Source organism: Saccopteryx leptura, chromosome 3 (assembly GCF_036850995.1).
Source record: "Saccopteryx leptura isolate mSacLep1 chromosome 3, mSacLep1_pri_phased_curated, whole genome shotgun sequence".
Lineage (NCBI taxonomy): Eukaryota > Metazoa > Chordata > Mammalia > Chiroptera > Emballonuridae > Saccopteryx > Saccopteryx leptura.
In genome coordinates this window covers 341,182,256-341,201,186 of record NC_089505.1, presented here as the reverse complement: position 1 = coordinate 341,201,186, position 18,931 = coordinate 341,182,256, and the positions used below count along the sequence as shown (strand labels likewise).

At 38.9% G+C, this 18,931-nt stretch overlaps 1 protein-coding gene across 50 annotated transcripts in view; it reads right to left on the bottom strand.

Annotated features, from left to right (window-relative positions):
* RIMS2 (regulating synaptic membrane exocytosis 2) overlaps positions 1 to 18,931 on the bottom strand; it is a 644,704-nt gene that overhangs the window by 28,991 nt on the left and 596,782 nt on the right. The window contains exon 1 of one of the 50 annotated variants that reach the window (XM_066379340.1): positions 880 to 1,328. The exons of the other annotated variants lie outside the window; for them this stretch is intronic. Coding sequence (XP_066235437.1) covers positions 880 to 1,021 — 142 coding nt within the window. The 5' untranslated portion in view covers positions 1,022 to 1,328. Of the gene's footprint in view, positions 1 to 879; positions 1,329 to 18,931 lie in introns of those variants that run through there. 50 annotated transcript variants of the gene reach the window in all.

The following is an 18,931-nucleotide window of genomic DNA, read 5'->3' as shown; positions in this document are numbered from 1 at the left end:
AAATAAATCCTATTATATACATTAATGGAGTTTACATGAAAGTAACTAACCCAACCTGTATAAATGGGTAAAGATGAATATCATTTATAACTAGCATAACAGTAATTTAATAAACAGTATCTTAAATGTTGGGATGCTATTACTCAGCAGTTGTCTTACTTTGATTTACAAGCTACATTTTTAATGTTAGTAAATCCTATAGGAAAGTTCTTTATGAAGAAAACACATGTTATTCAAAACTTTATGAAGGACCTGAAACCACTTGCTGCAAAGTTTAAAACAGTGCGTCCGCTTCCCTGTTTTTCTCATTAGCTTAATGATAAAGGCATCGCTCAATCACCGGAGACAGACAATCAAGGGTCAGATTCATAGGATTGCGCACTGTGAACCAAGTCTCAACTGTCTACAGCACAAACCCCTTTAGTACTGTCAACTTTGACCTGTCCACGGCATCTTCCCTTCCCCTCATCCCGATCTTGAGTTTTCACAGCTGAGATTCCTGTTTCAAAGTTTTGCCGCTACCTTTAATTTTTGAGTATTTCTGTCCTTGGGGCTAACCAAGACTGCGGTAAACAGAAAGAGTGGGGTGCACCCAACAGGCGTCACCTGCCTCCCGCCAGTATCGCCCTCTTTCAACTTCCAAGCACTTGATAATCCAACTTCACCAGAAAAGCGTTTCCCAAGTCGGAGCCTGGCCAGAACTTGTCCCAGGCTCAGCGCGCGCGCTCTGGGGGTCTCCCGCCGCGGGCCCTGCCCAGAGCGCAGGCGGGGCAGGGACTCCGCTACATTCAGTTCTCCCTCCTCCGCCAGCCCCCAGCCCCCGACTTTCTAAGATTCGAGAAGTAAACAGGCAGCATCACCAACTACACACAGTCTCACCTCCTTCCTCCTCCTCCAAGGAGTTCATACAGGGGAAGTAGCCGGCCAGCGCCTCGAAGGAGGCGGAGAGGCTGCTCCGGCTCTGGGAGCGCTGCATGGAGCGGCCCGCGGCGCCGGCACCCCCTAAGCCCTGCCGACCCATCTTGGACGAAGACCCGCTTTTCCCGCGGTACAAGATACGAGGCGTCTTGGCGGCTGGGGCGCGGCGACCGCTGCGCTTCGGAGGCTGGGACGGTGCCGCGCGACCCGGGGGTTTCGGTCCCCGCCTCCCTGGCCCGGCCGGGACCAGACGTGGCTCTCCCGGCTGCCGGGACCTCCACTTCTGCGGGGCCGGCTACGAACAGGGGTCAGGCGGTGGCGCGCAGCGAAAGTCCGAAGTCCCGCCGGGGGGAAGCTGAGGATCCCGGAGGCGGTGGCTGCTGGAGTCTCGCCGCCCTGCGCTCGGAGGGAGAGGATGGTGATGCGTGGTTCCCGCCAATCAGCAGCCGGAGGGGAGGCGGCGGCCACAGCCCCTGGCGGGCCGGCCGCTCCTGAGCCCGCAGCGCAGGTTCCCGGCTACTTTGAGCAGAGTAGCTCCTGCGATCTGCTCTCTCCCCCGCGGTTACAGCCAGAGAACACCGATTCATTAGATGCAATTAAGTTAGGCATCACCTTTCCCCCATCACTTCTGTGGGGAATAGGCACATTTTTGGTAGTCATCTTCCCTTTCCTCAGTTTCACATACAACATTAACGCTCTTTAAGCCTAGGTTGCAAATACCGAAAATTTCCCAAAATCATTACACAAGGCTTCCCAGTTTATAACAAGTTCCACGAACGCCTAGAATTAAAGCTATTACTTTTACCTTTCCTTTATTAAAAGGCTAAAGGGGCAACAGAGCGGGAAAAGTTTTTTTAAAACAATCTGGAGCCTGAAAAACCACCAGCAATAAAAAGGAGTATAACACTTATCAACTTTGCTTTAATTTCATGCATTTTTAATGCTTTCTTCCTCCAAACTAAATAATCTGCTACCTATTGTTGCTAAGAATGACAATAAACTGTGTGGCTTTAACGCCTAAATAAAAGGTAACATCCTCTTAAGATAAATTTGGAAGCAACACAGATATACCAGAACAAAACTTTCATAAGTGAAATAACACGTCCCATTCTGCAAACTGCAGATCTCTATCCCAGAACATAAAGCAACGGTAATTCTATTTTAACGGGCGTCAGAAGACTAGCGCACTTTTTGTAGCTTTAGACAAGCCACACCCCCTTGGTTTCCTACCTAAGGCAATGGCAAGGTAGGTACAGTGATTCCAGTCCTAACCATGTCACAGCTTGATGGTTGGGTGTGTGTAAGGAGATTTCAAAGTGTTTCGTAAAATATGAATTTTACAACCGAAAATGGTTCTTTCATACAATTAGTATTCCCTGAGTAGTAGTATATATGTCCAAGTTCTTTGCTCGATATACTTAGAAATTCAGTACTCATTCAATTATCTTAGTTAAGCACCTAGTATATGCTAGGTACCTTTGTAAACCCTTAGGACACAATAGTGATCAAAACAGAAAAAATAAAAAATCTCTGGGAGCTTACATTCTAGTCAGGGGAAAGATACAACAAATCAGTATATAATATAGTATTAAAAGGGGAATAACTGCAAATGGAAAAAAAATAAGGGGCATCAGACAGTCTGCAATTTAAAAACAAGCTGTCAGAGTGCGCCTCATTGACCATATTTGAACAGAGGTTTCAAGAAGTTGAGGAAGTTAGCCATTCAGACATGGGAGGAAGAGAGTGGGTTTGAGGCAAAGAGAACCTCCCGTGTAATGGCCTTAAGGTGTCAGGTGTGAGAGCTTGGATGTCCCTGGAACAGCAGAGAGGCCAGGGTAACTGGAGGGCAAAGGAAGAGGTTCAGACAGGTGCGATGGGGACAGATCACACCTGGCTTTTTAGGTATGTTAATGATTTTGGCCATTAGACATTACAATTTAGGTACAAAAAAGCACACAAGTATATTCCTCTCAAATATTTGTAAAAATTAGTAACCTTTCAGTACAAATAAGACTGTCATCACATAATAACAATGTTTGGTTGCTTAGACAGGATCATCAGGTTTTCTGTCTCTGTTGTTTGGTGGGCTTCAACTTCTTCGTTACCATTCCTACACCCTCTCTCAGTTCAGTTTCCTGTTTATTATTCACCTTCTTAAAATCATCACCATTTCAAAAGAACAGTGACAGAACCAGCAATGCTATGAGCACTTTTTCGTGCCATATTGCTTTTATTCAGAGAATAGACATTTTTTGAGGGAGGGAGGGAGGGAGGGAGAGAGAGAGAGAGAGAGAGAGAGAGAGAGACAGGGATAGACAGGAAGAGAGAAAGATGAGAAGCATCAATTATTCCTTGCAGCACCTTAGTTGTTTATTAATTGCTTTCTCATATGTGCCTTGACCAAGGGGACTCCAGCAGAGCTAGTGACCCCTTGTTCAAGCCAGGGACCTTGGGCTCAAGCAGCGACCCTGTGTTCAAGCTGGATGAGCGCATGCTGAAGCTGGTGAATGTGGGGTTTCGAACCTGGGTCCTCTGCATCCCAGGCTACACTCTATCCACTGTGCCACTGCCTGGTCAAGCTAGATACCTTTTTATTAAATAAAATTTTCATTATAAGAATAGAGAATCAAAGAACTTTGGAAATTAAAAGTTCTTTATTGGTCATCTAATTAAAAAAATTCTTTTTGTGAGTCATGAGGATAATTTACTAGGTTTTAATTAAAAAAATAAAATGAAAATATCAGAGTGTAGCCCATGTATTACTCATCAATTGTAGTATTGTTTCATGATTATGTATGTACGTGTGTGTGTGTGTGTGTGTGTGTGTGTGTGTATTGAGTTATGATCAAGAGGACAGTATCAAGGAAGAAGGATTAGACCAGGGATGGCAAACTTTTACTTTGGCATCCAGGGACAACACAATGATGGTGGAAAGCCGTTTTAGAAGGGAATATCTTGGATTTCAGTGATTGCACTGGGATAGGGAATCTGAAGAGGGATAGGGATAACTGAATCAGTGGTCATGCCTGAGTTGTTTGGGTCCTCTTCTCTGGCTTTATACCTGGTTTTATACACCAAAAAGAGGTTAGCCTGGAATAGACCAGATGCATCTATTTCTACATGAGAATCGTTTCCCTCTCACAGTTTCAGAACAAGGTTGTCTGGGGAAGGAAGCTATTTATATCTTTTCTTAGGACCTTAGAGATATTGATAAGTGATAGAAGAGAGGGACAGGAGGAGCAGGGAGAGCTAGAGAAGAAAGAAGAAAACCACCTTATTTCAGGAAAGAGAGCTTTCAGGAAAAAGATAAGTATTGGCACACATGTATCAGAGAGCCAAACAACAATGCCGGCCAGAGACCTTATCGTCTTGAATAACTTGTGCAATATACTGAACTTATTGAGAAAATATACAATTTTTTTGTCCTATGTGCAATTGTTTTCCTATGTATAATAAATATTATGTAAATAATATTTCTGGTTTATACATTTTAACAAGTTTATTATTCCTCATTATATTCTAAGTCTTACCATACCTAAAGGAATTTTTAAATTACATAAAAAAAATACTGATAAAAATTGGAAATGTTATTCTTCCATAAGAAAATATATAGTTTATCACACTGATAAGATTTAGCATGATCTAATGATAAGGTAAAGATTCAAAGATAGACTAGAAAGAGTGACATTTAGAGAAACTTTAGGACAAAAGCGAGATGCACTAAATACCAGTATGTTTCAGTCACTCAGATAGTTTCTTGTCTAATGTATGATGATAGCCTTACAACTTGCCTTAATTTCCTTATTCACTGACATATTTATTGAGCACATGTGAGACCCTCTACTGGTATCTTTGGGTAAGATATGCACAAAACATGGGCTTGGCTCTCAAAGAGCACAGTCTGGTGGTAAGGGGTAGGGAGGATAACACAGACAAGAAAAGCAAATAAATGCTATGTAGTAGAATAAGTAGTATATTTGTGATAGGTGACCAACTCCACTTAGACGGGCTAAAAAGGCTTCACAGAAGAGAGATTCCTAAGCTGTGTCTTGAATGCCATTTGATAGGCAGAAAATAGGAATGAAAGAAATAGAAAACAGAAGCCTCTCTAACCTGACCATGTAACTGTTATATATATGCCTCTGCTGGATCTGTGGACATGGTAAGGGTCAGGGCTCCTCCCATGGGTCTCTTTTTCCAGTCCTCTAGGGAAGTGGCAGTGGCAAGGATCACTTTTGAATCTGGGTAACTCCCTGCTTCAGTATTGTTTCACTGTTCCTACCAATGAGATAAATCTATACAGGGTCTTCATAGTAATATTAGAAGGACATTCTCAAACATTTGAGAGAAAAAAAAGAAACACTTCTTCTATTATAATTCTCTTGAAATTCTAGCTGAATATCACTTAGCGAATTTGCATATCATTATGAGATCAATAGCACTGCAAGATTTTGTGAGAGTAAATATTCTGCACAAATATACAGCACGAGTTAAAAACTGTATGTACATTTCAGGTACCAATGCCAGTAATTACATAATAGTTATAAAGAGTATGTGATTTAAACTGTTATTCACTCATTATTAATTTTCATTCACTATTCATTTAGTCATTATTTACTCCTGCATGGAAAATAGAGGGATTCCCACAATTGAGTCTAGTTCCTACTTGTTCCTATTACTTCTGTTTTCTTACTGGCTAAGCTTCATGTATCCATCTGAACATAAATGACAATCAAGAGTCCCTCTGATTATCATTTTGTTTAACTGAATCATGTATTGGTTGTATATCAATGGTTATACATTGTTTATACTATTTGATACCTTGCTAACATAAAAGTAGAAAATTTAACATTTTGAATAGATGTTTTGACTTAATTGTCTAGTTGACGTTTAAGTTGTAGGCACTTTGTTTTTTATTATATATAAAGGTATAAGGTTTATAACAAAGTCATTTAAAGTTGTTAAAAACCAAAGGCTGTGGAGAAGAATAGCAATTCTTTCAAAGCATTAAATATTGCAGATTTTTAAGTAGCATTTTGCAAAAACAAACAAAACAAAACTAAGTCCTCAAAAAACATTAATTTTATACCAATGCAGGGCAAACATCACCTAGATTGGGCATAAGTGAACTGATGCCTGAAGGTAGTTCTATTCATAGCTCAGTATATTTGGTAAACAATTAGGATTATGTGCAGAGTGGCCAATTTAGAAAGCAAAAAGTAAGCAACTCATCATAAGCTGACTCCCACTAAGGCACTCTGTTAAAAGATGTCTTACAGTGACAGTTTTTCTGTCTTGTTGATATGAAACTTCATATAGGAAATAACATAATAGGAACTAACAATTGAAATTAATAATTTTTTTCCTCCTAAAATTCAATTCAAAATGGTTCCATCTGGTCCTGGCTGGCTGCTTAGTGGATAGAGTGTCAGCCTGGCACTTGGATGCTCTATGTTTGATTCTCAGTCAGGGCATGCACGAGAAGCAACCAGCTGCTTTTCTCTCTCTCTTTCTCTCTCTCTCTTTCTCTCCCCCTTCTCTCCCTCTTCCTCGCTTGTAGCTAGTGGCTCAATTGGTTCCAATGTTTCCCCGGTGCTAAAGGTAGCTCAGCTGGTCTGAGTGTGTCAGCCTCAGGTGTAAGGATAGTTCCATTGATAGGAGCATCGGCCCCAGTGGGGGTTGCCAGGTGAACCCAGGTCAGGGCGCATGTGGGAGTCTGTCTCACTATCTCCCTTCCTCTCACTTAAAAAAGAAAAGTAAGAAAAATAAAAAGGTTTCATCTAATATGCTTAATTTATCCTCCAACAGTAAGGTGAGAAGCTTAGATCTAAAAGACAGGACTATTCCCCTGGGAAAATAGTCTGAGTGAGAGGTAAATTTGAGGTGTCATACAGAAACTCTCTAATAAATAAAAGTAATGGTAAAGAAAGGCAAATCAATATGTGTCCCAGGGAAGGGGATATGTTGTAATGTTTCTCCTTGACCAGTGCTTTATAATTTGGAGTCTTTCGTTTGGCAGCTCCTCCTACACCTAAACCTTCTAATGACATAGCATTTCAGATCTCAACCTCTTTCCCCATACTTGACAACAAATTGTGAAAAGACACTTGGGTGGAGCTACAAGTCTTGATGCACGATTTACAGTTAAAAAGCCCAAATGCACAAATAAATATATATTTTATATTATGTACATTTGCAATTTGGCAACACCATTCAAAAAGCTTTTCTCTGAAAATGTTTATTTATAGGTCTAGCCACCATTTTCCAGCATTTGGACATAGACAAACCATGGTGTAGAATTCTGAGTCCCTTTATTTTCTGTTGTATGTTTATTTATTCTTTGTTATTATCTGATATTGATCCAATGTCTAGAGAAGTCATTGTTTCATAATTCACTGTTATAAGCTATTAATTTCATTGAGAATAACACTATGTTTCACATTCTGAAGGCAGCATTTGACAGGTCTTCCAGGTGAGGCAAAAATAAAAACTTTGTATCTTAAATCTTATATCTGAATAAACACAGAAAGGCACTTTTCAAGGACAGTGAAAGGACCATGACAATGGCCATCAGATATTGTTTCATGATTATTGTTTAATATTGAGTGATTTAAATTTTAAATAATATTATATTATTAGATTCCATCTACATAACCATTAGGAATACAGTAGACTGGCTTTCATAATTTAAAGTTTTATTTTTAAATTTACCTCTCATGCTCTCTCCAGTAAAACCTGCTAGTCCCTATTTGTTAGCTCTGCAGCTGGACAAGACCTTGGTGGTCCCTGAGGGAAGACGGGCTGGGTCTGGTGGAAACGGTCAGGCTGGCCCAGCTCTTACTCCTCTTCCAACTACAGACGCTGTGACATACAGCCTTCACTTCTTCTTCTGGGACCCTCGCAGACGTTTCACGTTATACGTCATTAACTAGATAGCTCTTTAACAGAGATGTGACTTTAGGCAAGTCATGTAATCTCTCTGTCCCTTGATTTATTTTCTGAAGAGGTCAGATAACTTCTCTACTTTATCTGGAGAGACGGGCTTTAATAATTTGCAGGTTTTAACTTTCTGCTTTTTTACCTACAGCTCTAAGGAAGTCTCCACTTTCCATCCCCCCTTGTAAGGGACAGGCACACATGTAACTGGCGGGAAGGTTGGCCTCCTTCCTCCTCGGGCAATCTCCAGGCAGCCTGGTCAGATGTTCACTTGTCCTCACTGAGGAGACATGAAGGCAGTGGCTAACGGTGTGAACTCTGAAACTAGACAGGCTTGGGTATATATCCCGGCCTCTCCACCTCTTAACTGTGACATTGGGCAATTACTCTCAATTCCCTCTGTCTCAGATTTCTCATCCATAAATGGGAGAAAATAACAGTAATGACTTTATAGGTTGTTGTGAGAATTATTTCATTTAATAGTGAATATGAAGCATAGAAATTCCAAATCGTCAGCTCCAGACTCTCCTACCTCCAGTTAAGACTTGAACTCCTGAAGTACTGTTTGTATCAGGCTGGTTTTAGGATTAAAATAAACTGGTGGAATAAATGTATCTTTCAGAGATATGTATTTTATTTTCAAACAATATCCTTAACTAAATTGGTAAAATTTCTAGCAGTGTTGAAAGTAATTTTTAAAAATATCTAAGGAAATTCATCAAGGGATTATAATTTGGAACTGGTATATTTTTTTACATACAAACAAACCTCTCATGAAATTCTTTCCTAGGCTCAGTTCTCCTGAGTTCTTGCTTTGTTAAACCTTCTCTTTCTTCTAAAACGGACACAGATTTAGTAAAAAGGTCAAGTAACTTTTTAAAAATCAGGTATCCCAGTCGTGAAGGTTGAGAGGCTGAAGCCAAGTTTTCCTCAGTTATTTGTATATTAGAGAGCTATCTGAATACACATTTTTAATATATTCAAATTCCACTAATACTGTCCATAGACATTTAACACCAGCCTTTGCAACACTCCCCTGAGGCAGAGAGAGAACGCCATACACAATGCTACCTGTGAATATACTAGTATCATGCTACACAAGAAACACTGTTGATTAAATCAAGCCTGGCAGAGCAGCCATCTCAAGGCGATTAGTTCCATTTTTAGGACTTAAGTTTGTCACCCAGTTTGCATTCTTCATGAGTATAATGTGAATATTAAAAAGATAAATAAAATGTAACATGCATTTACAAAAGTTCTGAGTTTTCTCTAATGTTGTATATCTAGAGAGATTCAAAATATAGGGTACTGTACATTATATTTATGCATATTTTAATGTAAGTTCATTTGTGAATAACTGATCACAGGTTTTATTTCATTTAAGTGGCTAGATGGACTAGGATAAACTTATGTGCCAAATGATTCTACTCTACTTAATCCAGCATTTTCATGTGGCTGGAATGGAAGGCAAAGGGTCCTTCCGCACCAGCTGCTCTGTCATGTTGACTTTGTAGGTGTAGGAGGCACCGATTTACAATATATGAAGTTGGCTTTGCCTCTTCCCTTAGTCAACTGAGAAGCAGCTATAAAACCATTCTCTGTATAAGTAAAAACTTAAAGTTTAAATGCTTTAGAAGTAATTTCTAATACATTAATTGCTTCAATTATTTCATTTAGCATAATTAAAGTATAATTTCTAATAAAGTATAATTTCAAATTCAATAGAAAATAATTTTTAAAACCTGTGTTGAAAATTCAATGCATGGTCCTAAGTCGTTCTCTTAACTCAGAATTTGATCATTTAAGTAGATTTCTGCATGTCAGCTTTAATATATTTACAAGATATGTTATAACTAACAGTTTAAAAAATGTATTCTTTTTTTTTTTTTTTGCATTTTTCTGAAGCTGGAAACAGGGAGAAACAGTCAGACAGACTCCCGCATGTGCCCGACCAGGATCCACCCGGCACGCCCACCATGGGGCGACGCTCTGCCCACCAGGGGGCGATGCTCTGCCCATCCTGGGCGTTGCCATGTTGCGACCAGAGCCACTCTAGCGCCTGAGGCAGAGGCCACAGAGCCATCCCCAGCGCCCGGGCCATCTTTGCTCCAATGGAGCCTTGGCTGCGGGAGGGGAAGAGAGAGACAGAGAGGAAGGCACGGCGGAGGGGTGGAGAAGCAAATGGGCGCTTCTCCTATGTGCCCTGGCCGGGAATCGAACCCGGGTCCTCCGCACGCTAGGCCGACGCTCTACTGCTGAGCCAACCGGCCAGGGCCAAAAAATGTATTCTTTAAAAAACCCTTTAACACATCTTTTCTAACATAATACTTTTCTGAATATAATAATAGCAATACATCACATAATAAAATTTGTGGTATTAAAAATGTTTGTAATTTTCTAATCGCAAAATTAAGTTATTTCTGATAATAGAACTTGATAGTTATATTAAGTATACTACTGCTATCAATGTTTTCTAGTTTCTAGACCTGGTAAATCATTTTGGATGATGACAAATTGGAAAAATGACAATATCTTGAAGATTTGAAAACGTCTTGAGAAGATACCAGTACAACCTCTGTCCTTAAGTACAACTTTACATGAAGGCAATCAATTACACTTCTCTTCTTTTGTTCTTTCAGGATCACAGAAGTCTTAAAGTGGAGACACTATCCTTTACACTTCATCCCATACTTGTTCTTAGTAAATGGAAGAAAGTGTATTGTGATTTATATCTCTTATATGGGACTACTTCGTAGGTATTATGGCCGAATTGTGTTCCCTCAAAATCCATATGTTGAAGTCCCAACCCCTAGTACCTCAGCAAGTAATTGTTTTTGGAAATAAAGAGGTGATTAAGGTAAAATAGGCCAATTAGGGTGGAACCCTACTCCAATATGACTGGTGTCCTTATGAGAAGAAACTTGGGACAGACAAAAGACTCCAGGGATGTGCAGCGCACAGAGAAAAGACCTTGCGAATAGGCAGCACAAAGTGGCTATTTCAAGGAGAGATAGTCCAGCTTCCAAAACTATGAGAAAATAAGTGTTTGGTATATAAGCCACCAAGACTATACTATTTTATTATGGCAGCCCCAGTAATACATATAAATATACTCTAAGACAAATTAATCCTCCTATAATCTTTAGCTTTGTATTGCTTTCAAAAGCTTTCAGCAGTCTCTTTTCTAAAAATTTAAGTAATTTACTTAGCATTATCTAGATCTAGTCTACATTTTTTAACATCTTATACAATCTTGCTGTTTCAATAAAGCATGTTTCTATCATAAAGCTTTAGCTCTAGCATTATCTAGATCTAGTCTATATTTTTTAACACCTTATACAATCTTGCTGTTTCAATAAAGCATTTTTCTATCATAAAGGTTTAGCTCTAAAGTGATTTTTCCATAAATCAAATGGCATTTTTTAATCACCTCTGCTATTTTAAAAATTGATGTTTTTACACCAATGGTGGATATTATGCTTTCAGTTTAAATAAAGTTGAATTATTTAAAAACGTATTTGGTACTGCATTTTTATATACATAAGAATTTAAGTTTCTTAAGGCAGAAGTTTTATTTTTTGGTATTATTAGAATTTCCATAGTCTATTTCAATGATCAGGGCTTAGTTCACTGCTTTGCTTCTAAAGATACTATTTTATCTAAATAAATTCTGATAAAGGAGCCATTCATTACCAATAGGTGTACTCTAGTTCAGTGACTTTCAACCTTTACACATTTGCAGACTGATAAAAACAGGAAAATTATTTCTAGGACCACTACGGCAGAAATCACCCTCAGCATATGCGAATCTGACTAAGATCATTGGGTCTATAATCTTCATACAACATCAGGGTGGTTAACTCTTTTGTGGACTGGCATGATTCTGGCGGACTGGTCCATGAACTGGTGTTAGACAAACACTGCTCTAATTCTTATTTCATTATTCTTTAAAAATATATACTTTAAAATTAAAACTGCTAAAATAGCTTCTGTGGTGAATGTGAATGAATCATCTAACTACTATTACTGTGAATTGTGGCTTTTGAATTAATTTTTCTTCATTAGCGTTCCAAATCATTACTCAGAGATTACATTTTTGATATTTAAAATGCTCTACAAGATGCAATTATAGCTGATCCAACTCATTAAAGTAAAGGATGGTCTGAATACATCTTTCCTATCTCCACTTATTAGGAAGCAAATCAAGATGTTTCTCGTCTTCATTACCTGAAGTGTTCAGTACTAGAATCCTAGCTAATTTTTAAATAATTGATAAATTAAAAATTAGCTATGTAGCCTGACCAGGTGGTGGCGCAGTGGACAGACAATCGGACTGGAATGCAGAGGACCCAGGTTCGCGACCCTGAGGTCACCAGCTTGAGCGCGGGCTCATCTGGTTTGAGCAAGGCTCAACAGCTTGGACCCAAGGTCGCTGGCTCGAGCAAGGGGTTACTCGGTCTGCTGTAGCCCCATGGTCAAGGCACGCATGAGAAAGCAATCAATGAACAACTACGGTGTCACAACGAAAAACTAATAATTGATGCTTCTCATCTCTCTCCGTTCCTGTCTGTCTGTCCCTATCCCTCTCTCTGACTCTCTGTTTCTGAAAAAAAAAAAAAAAGCTATGTAATTGTTTTAGCCACTAATTAAATATAATAGAAATGTAAAATCTTGCATTTCTAAAATGTCTTAACCTTATATTTTCATTTAAACCTGTGATGTTGAGTACTTTAAACCCCATCATTGTTCACTGGCTTTCATGATCATCTACTTCTGCTAGATATCACTAATGACATACCAAATCGAAGTGAATTAAAGTTAACTTTGAGACATTTTTGAGGATTTTATGAGAGTTTTTGAAATAATATAAAAACTCTAAGTGGCCTGACCAGGTGGTGGCGCAGTGGATAGAGCATCGGACTGGGATGTGGAGGACCCAGGTTCGAGACCCCGAGGTCACCAGCTTGAGCACGGGCTCATCTGGTTTGAGCAAAAGCTCACCAGCTTGGACCCAAGGTCACTGGTTCCAGCAAGGGGTTACTCGGTCTGCTGAAGGCCCGCGGCCAAGGCACATATGAGAGAGCAATCAGTGAACAACTAAGAAGTCGCAACGTGCAACGAAAAACTAATGATTGATGCTTCTCATCTCTCTCCGTTTCTATCTGTCTGTCCCTATCTATCTCTGCCTCTGTAAAAAAAAAATAAATAAATAAAAATAAAAAAAAAACTCTAAGTGTTGGTACTAAATAAGTGTTAGGAGTACTGATCTACCTAGAAATTTAAAATTCCCATAATTCTAAGTATGTATTTATGATCCTAAAACTATATCATATATGAAAACAAAAACAAAGCAAATATATTTAATTATGTTCTTAACAGAATGAATTTACAAGCAAAATAAAGACAGACTCAAAGAGAGCAGACCGACAGCTGTGATTGGGTCTGGGTGACAGGTGAAGGAATTGTGCAAAAATGGGAAAAAAAGGAGAAAAAACGCATGGATACAACAGTGCAGTATTTGCGAGTGAAGGGGTGACAGAGACAGACTCCCGCATGCACCTCGACCAGGATCTACCCGGCAGCCCACTAAGGGGTGATGCTCTGCCCAGCTGGGGCCCTTGCTCTGTTGCCACCAGAGCCATTTTTAGTGCCTGAGATGGAGGCCATGGAGCCATTCTCAGCATTCAGGGCCAACTTGCTCCAATCAAGCCATGGCTGCAGGAGGAGAGGAGAAAAGAGAGAGAAAGAGAGAGAAAGAAGTGAGAGGGGGAGGATTGTAAAAGCAGATGGGCGCTTCTCCTGTGTGTCCTGACTGGGAATCAAACTGGGGACATCCACATGCTGAACCAATGCTCTACCACTGAGCCAACCAGCCAGGGCTTCAATTATATTCTTAACAAAATGAACTAACTAACAAGCAAAATAGAGACAGACTCAAAGAGAGCAGGTTGACAGCTATGATTGGGGTATGGGTGAGGGGTGAAGAAATCGCATAAAAAAGGAAGAAAAAAAGAGAAAATACTCATGGATTGGTAATTGCCAGGGTGGTGGGTAAAGAAGGGTACAGAGGGAATAAATAGTGATGGACGGAGACTTGACTTGGGGTGGTGGACACACAATATGATATAGAGATGATATGTTATAGAATTGGGCACCTGAAACCTTTATAATTTTGTTAACCAGTGTCACCCAATAAATTTAATAAAAATAAATAAATAAATTCTTAAAATTGTTTAAGAAATCACAGAATGCTCTCATCCTTCAATATTCAGTCTAATTTCTCTTCAACCTAAGTACTTTCTAATCTATCCTTCACGAAGCCAGATGACCTCTTAAAATAGCAAGTCAGTCCATGACACTGCTTTGCTTAAAAACTTTTTGGTGGTTTCCCTTCTGTTGGCCTCTGTCATTCTCTCTCACTTCTCCCTGCCCTTCCCTCCTGGCTCCAGCAACACTGGACTGTGCGAGTTGCCCTGCACGTTCCAGACTACTTCCCAATCTCTTACGTGTATGTGGCAGTGGGGTACCTGGAATGCCTTCTTCCCTCCTTTTCTCCTACTAGACATTTACATGTATGTTCAGGTGTCCCCTAAGGAATAATTCCTAATCTCAGGTTGATGCCCCTCTCTGAGATTCCAAATATTTGGAGTCTGTTTCTATCAATAATATTCAATCTATATTATAATTATGCCCATTCATTCATTGATTCATCAAGTAGTTATTAATACCTATCATGGGTTAAACACTATTTGTGTCATGTACTAGATATTCAATAAATGGTTTTTACATACTCAACTGAACTTTAAAAGGAACACTATTATGTCTTATTAATGTGACTTTACTTCCATGTCACCCTATGTTTAACAGTATTTTATAGGTAATGATAGCTCAAAAACATTTTTGTTTGATTTATTTTTACATTCACTCTTGACATAATAATGTGTTTTGAAAAAAATTATCATAGATTTAAAATCATTGCCTGACCTGTGGTGGCGCAGTGGATAAAGTGTCGACCTGGAAATGCTGAGGTCGCTGGTTCGAAACCCTGGGCTTGCCTGGTCAAGGCACATATGGGAGTTGATGCTTCCAGCTCCTCCCCCCTTCTCTCTCTCTGTCTCTCCTCTCTCTCTTTCTCTCTCTCTGTCTCTCCCTCTCCTCTCTAAAATGAGTAAATAAAAAAAAAGATTAAAATAAAAAAATAAAATATAAAAAAAAATCACCATGAAGATTTTGAAAAGTTATATGATCGTAAAGTGTAAATAATGCCCAATAATATTTGTAAACTCTGAAATCTTAGCTGCTCATAATTTTGGCAAACTATTTTCAGAAAGCTTGTTCCAAAACATAAATTCAGAACAACATCTGAAGGTTACTGTGTGCAACAAAAAAATTAAATACAAAAGTAAAATATAGGAGCGTTTTGGTAATTAAAAAAAAAGAAAACTTGCAAAATATTAATAGTTGCTACAGATATTTATTCTAAGTGGCTGGGAAACAATGCAGCCATTGTGAAAAAGAACATTTAAAGATTTTCACAGCCTGTAGGAAGTATGCCTACACTGTCTAAAGGTTAAGAGTTTTACTTTGAGATTACTCAGTAGTCTTCCAGATTTTACCCTTCCATAATCATAATAGAAGATAAGTCTTCCAGATAACAGATATGAATATTTTTGTAATATCTCAAACCAAAGAAGAGATTAGTACCGGAAACTTCTTAAAAACCAAAAAGATAAAGATAGAAACCTCAATTAAAAAATGGGCAAGAGTTAGAAACAATTTATATAAAAATAAACAAAAGGATTGATAGTATGAAAAGATTTTCAAACTCATTAGTTATTAGGGAAATTCAAGTTAGTTCAACAACAAAGAATTACTCATTCCTGAGAGCAGCCCAAGATGGCCAACTTGGAGGATCGGGTGTCGGATGAGGAGAAGATGATTCTGAATTGCCTGTAGCTCCAAGAAGGTTGCTGAGGGCCAGTCAAAAGTGGTGACTCCCACTGGTCTTCGCCAGTTTCTGGCCTGTGAGTTCCAGGGCCAGTACATCCAGTGGCCAGATACAGAGCATCAGCTCAAGACCTAACAACCATAGAGTGGTATCTTAAGGAAAGGCTCCTCACACCTGACCCAGCTAAGGCATAGAAAACGTTGTCACAAACAGCAAAAAGAGCAGTAGCAGCAGACAAGTAGCCCACAGCAGATTACAAACAGCTGAAGCCATCCCAGGAAGATTTAGAAATTACACAACTGAAAGCTGGAGTCAGACAACACCAACCCTATACTCAGCTACACAAACAACATATTTGAAGGAGCAGTCTATATCGAGACAAAATGGGCAGACAGGGAAGTGCAATTCAAATGAATCAACTAGAGGAATCCCCAGAAAAAGAATTGAATGAAATGGAAATAACTAAGATGCTGGATGCAGATTTTAGAATAATGATTGTGAGGATGCTCAAGGATCTTAGAGCAACCATAGATAGACAACATGAGCACCTAAACAATGAGCTATCTGGCATCAAAAAGGATCAGATAGAAATGATAAACACAATAGCAGAAATGAAGACTACACTACAAGGAATAAAAAGCAGGCAGGATGAAAAAGAGGATCGAATCAACAATTTAGAGGACAAGATAAGCAAAAGCACGGAAGCAGAACAGCAAAAGAAAAAGAGGATCAAAATGTCTGAGAAAACTCTAAGAGAGTTCTGTTACAATAGGAAGAGAAACAACATCTGCATCATAGGGGTTCCTGAAGGAGAAGAGAAAGAACAAGGGATAGAGAACCTGATTGAAGAAATCATAGCTGAAAATGTCCCAAGATTGATGCAGGAAAAAGTCACACAAGTTCAAGAAGCACAGGGAATCCCATTAAAAAGGAACCCAAATAAACCTAAACGAAGATACATCATAATTAAAAAACCAAAGCTAAGAAATAAAGAAAGAATACTAAAAGCTGCAAGAGAAAAGCAGTCAATCACCTACAAAGGAGACCCCAAAAGGATGACATCCGACTTCTCAACAAAAACACTTGAGGCGAGAAGGGAATGGCAAGAAATATTCAAATTAATGCAGAACAAGATCCTACAACCAAGACTTCTTTATCCAGCAAGGTTATTATTTAAAATAGAAGGAGAAATAAAAAGCTTCCTGTACAAAAAAAACCAAAAACCCCTCACGGAATTTATTACAACCAAACCAATGATGTAAGACATGTTAACGGTCCTGTTGTAAACAGAACAAGGGGGGGGGGCGGGGAATCTAGTAAAGAGAAATGTAGATTTAAGATTTTAGAAATGCATCCAAATTGAAAAAGAAGAAAAACTATCATTATTTGCTGATGATATGATACTGTACATAGAAAACCCTAAAGTCTCAGTAAAAAAACTACTGGACCTAATAAATGAATTCAGCAAGGTGGCAGGATATAAAATTAATATTCAAAAACCAGTGGCATTTTTATATAACAATGAACTGTCTGAAAGAGAAATTAAGAAAACAATCCCCTTCACTACTGCAACAACAACAAAGAAAGTACCTAGCTGTAAATTTAACCAAGGAGGTTAAAGACTTGTACTCAGAAAATTATAAAACATTGATAAGAGAAATCAAGGAACATAATCGAATCAAAAATGGGCAAAAGAAATGAATAGACACTTCAAAGAGGACATCAGATGGCCAATAGGCAAAAGAAAAAATGTTCAACATCACTAATCATTAGAGAAATACAAATTAAAACCACAATGAGATATCACCTCACACCAATCAGAATGGCACATTAACAAAACAAAACATAATAAGTGCTGGTGAGGATGTGGAAAAAGGGAATCCTCCTGCACTGCTGGTGGGAATGCAGACTGGGGCAACCACTGTGGAAAGTAGAATGGAGATTCCTCAAAAAATTAAAAATGGAACTGCCTTTTGACCCAGCCATCCCACTTTTAGGAATATATCCTAAGAACACCAAATCACTGATTCAAAAGAAGAAATGCACCTCCATGTTTATGGCAGCATTGTTTACAATAATGAAGATCTGGATACAGCCCAAGTGTCCTTCAGTGGACGAGTGGATTAAAAAGCTGTACTACATATACACGTGGAATACTATGGGGCCATGAAAAAGAAGGAAATACTACCTTTTGCAACAACATGGATGGACCTGGAAACTATTATGTTAAGTGACATAAGCCAGGCAAGAAATAAAAATATCATATGATTTCACTCATATGAGGAATCCAACGAACAATGTGAACTGAGGAACAGAATAGAGGCAGAGGAGGGATCAAAGGAACCAGTGGGAAAGCGGACAGAGGGAAAGGGGATGAGAGGATGAGATCAGAGAAGGGAAAGAGCTTGGTGAAATTATATATACATAACAGCATTACAGAGAGCAGAAGAGCAAATCCTGGAGGAAAGCGGGGAGGGTGTTGGGGGAGGGGGCAAGAAGGATGTTGAGTGGAATTCGGGGGTGCGGGAGGATGTATTCAGTGGGACACTTGAATCTATGTAAACACAATAAATTTAAATCAATAAAAAAATAAGAAATAAAAAAAAAAGAATTACTCATTCCTAACATCACTCACGCAAATCATCCCTCAGGCTAATATCATACTGATATTAGCATATGAACAATTAGGAAGTGATGCCAACTGTTGGCATGGATGTCGGCATATAGAGACTTTTACGTGTTGGTGGTGGGGAAGAAGCTGGTAGAACCTGGCCAGGTTAATTAACCACACTCTGAACAAGTTGATAAATCTAGTTCCTGGTATATATAGACATATGTAAAAAAATTCCCATGTAGACCTATAAGGATGGAGTATGAGGATATTCATTCAGTATTATTTGTGGTGCAGGAATTGGAGTATGTCTGGATGTCCAGCATTAAAAGAATAGAAGGGTAAAATGTGGTAAATTCATACTATCAAGTACTATGTTGCTATTAGAAATATAAGACTAAAGGTAAGCACATGGAGGTTCTGAAAACCATAATGCTCAATTAGAAAAGTAAAAAGGGAATGTAAATTAAAAATGCACACATAAATGCATACATGTATATAAAACAACACACATTTTA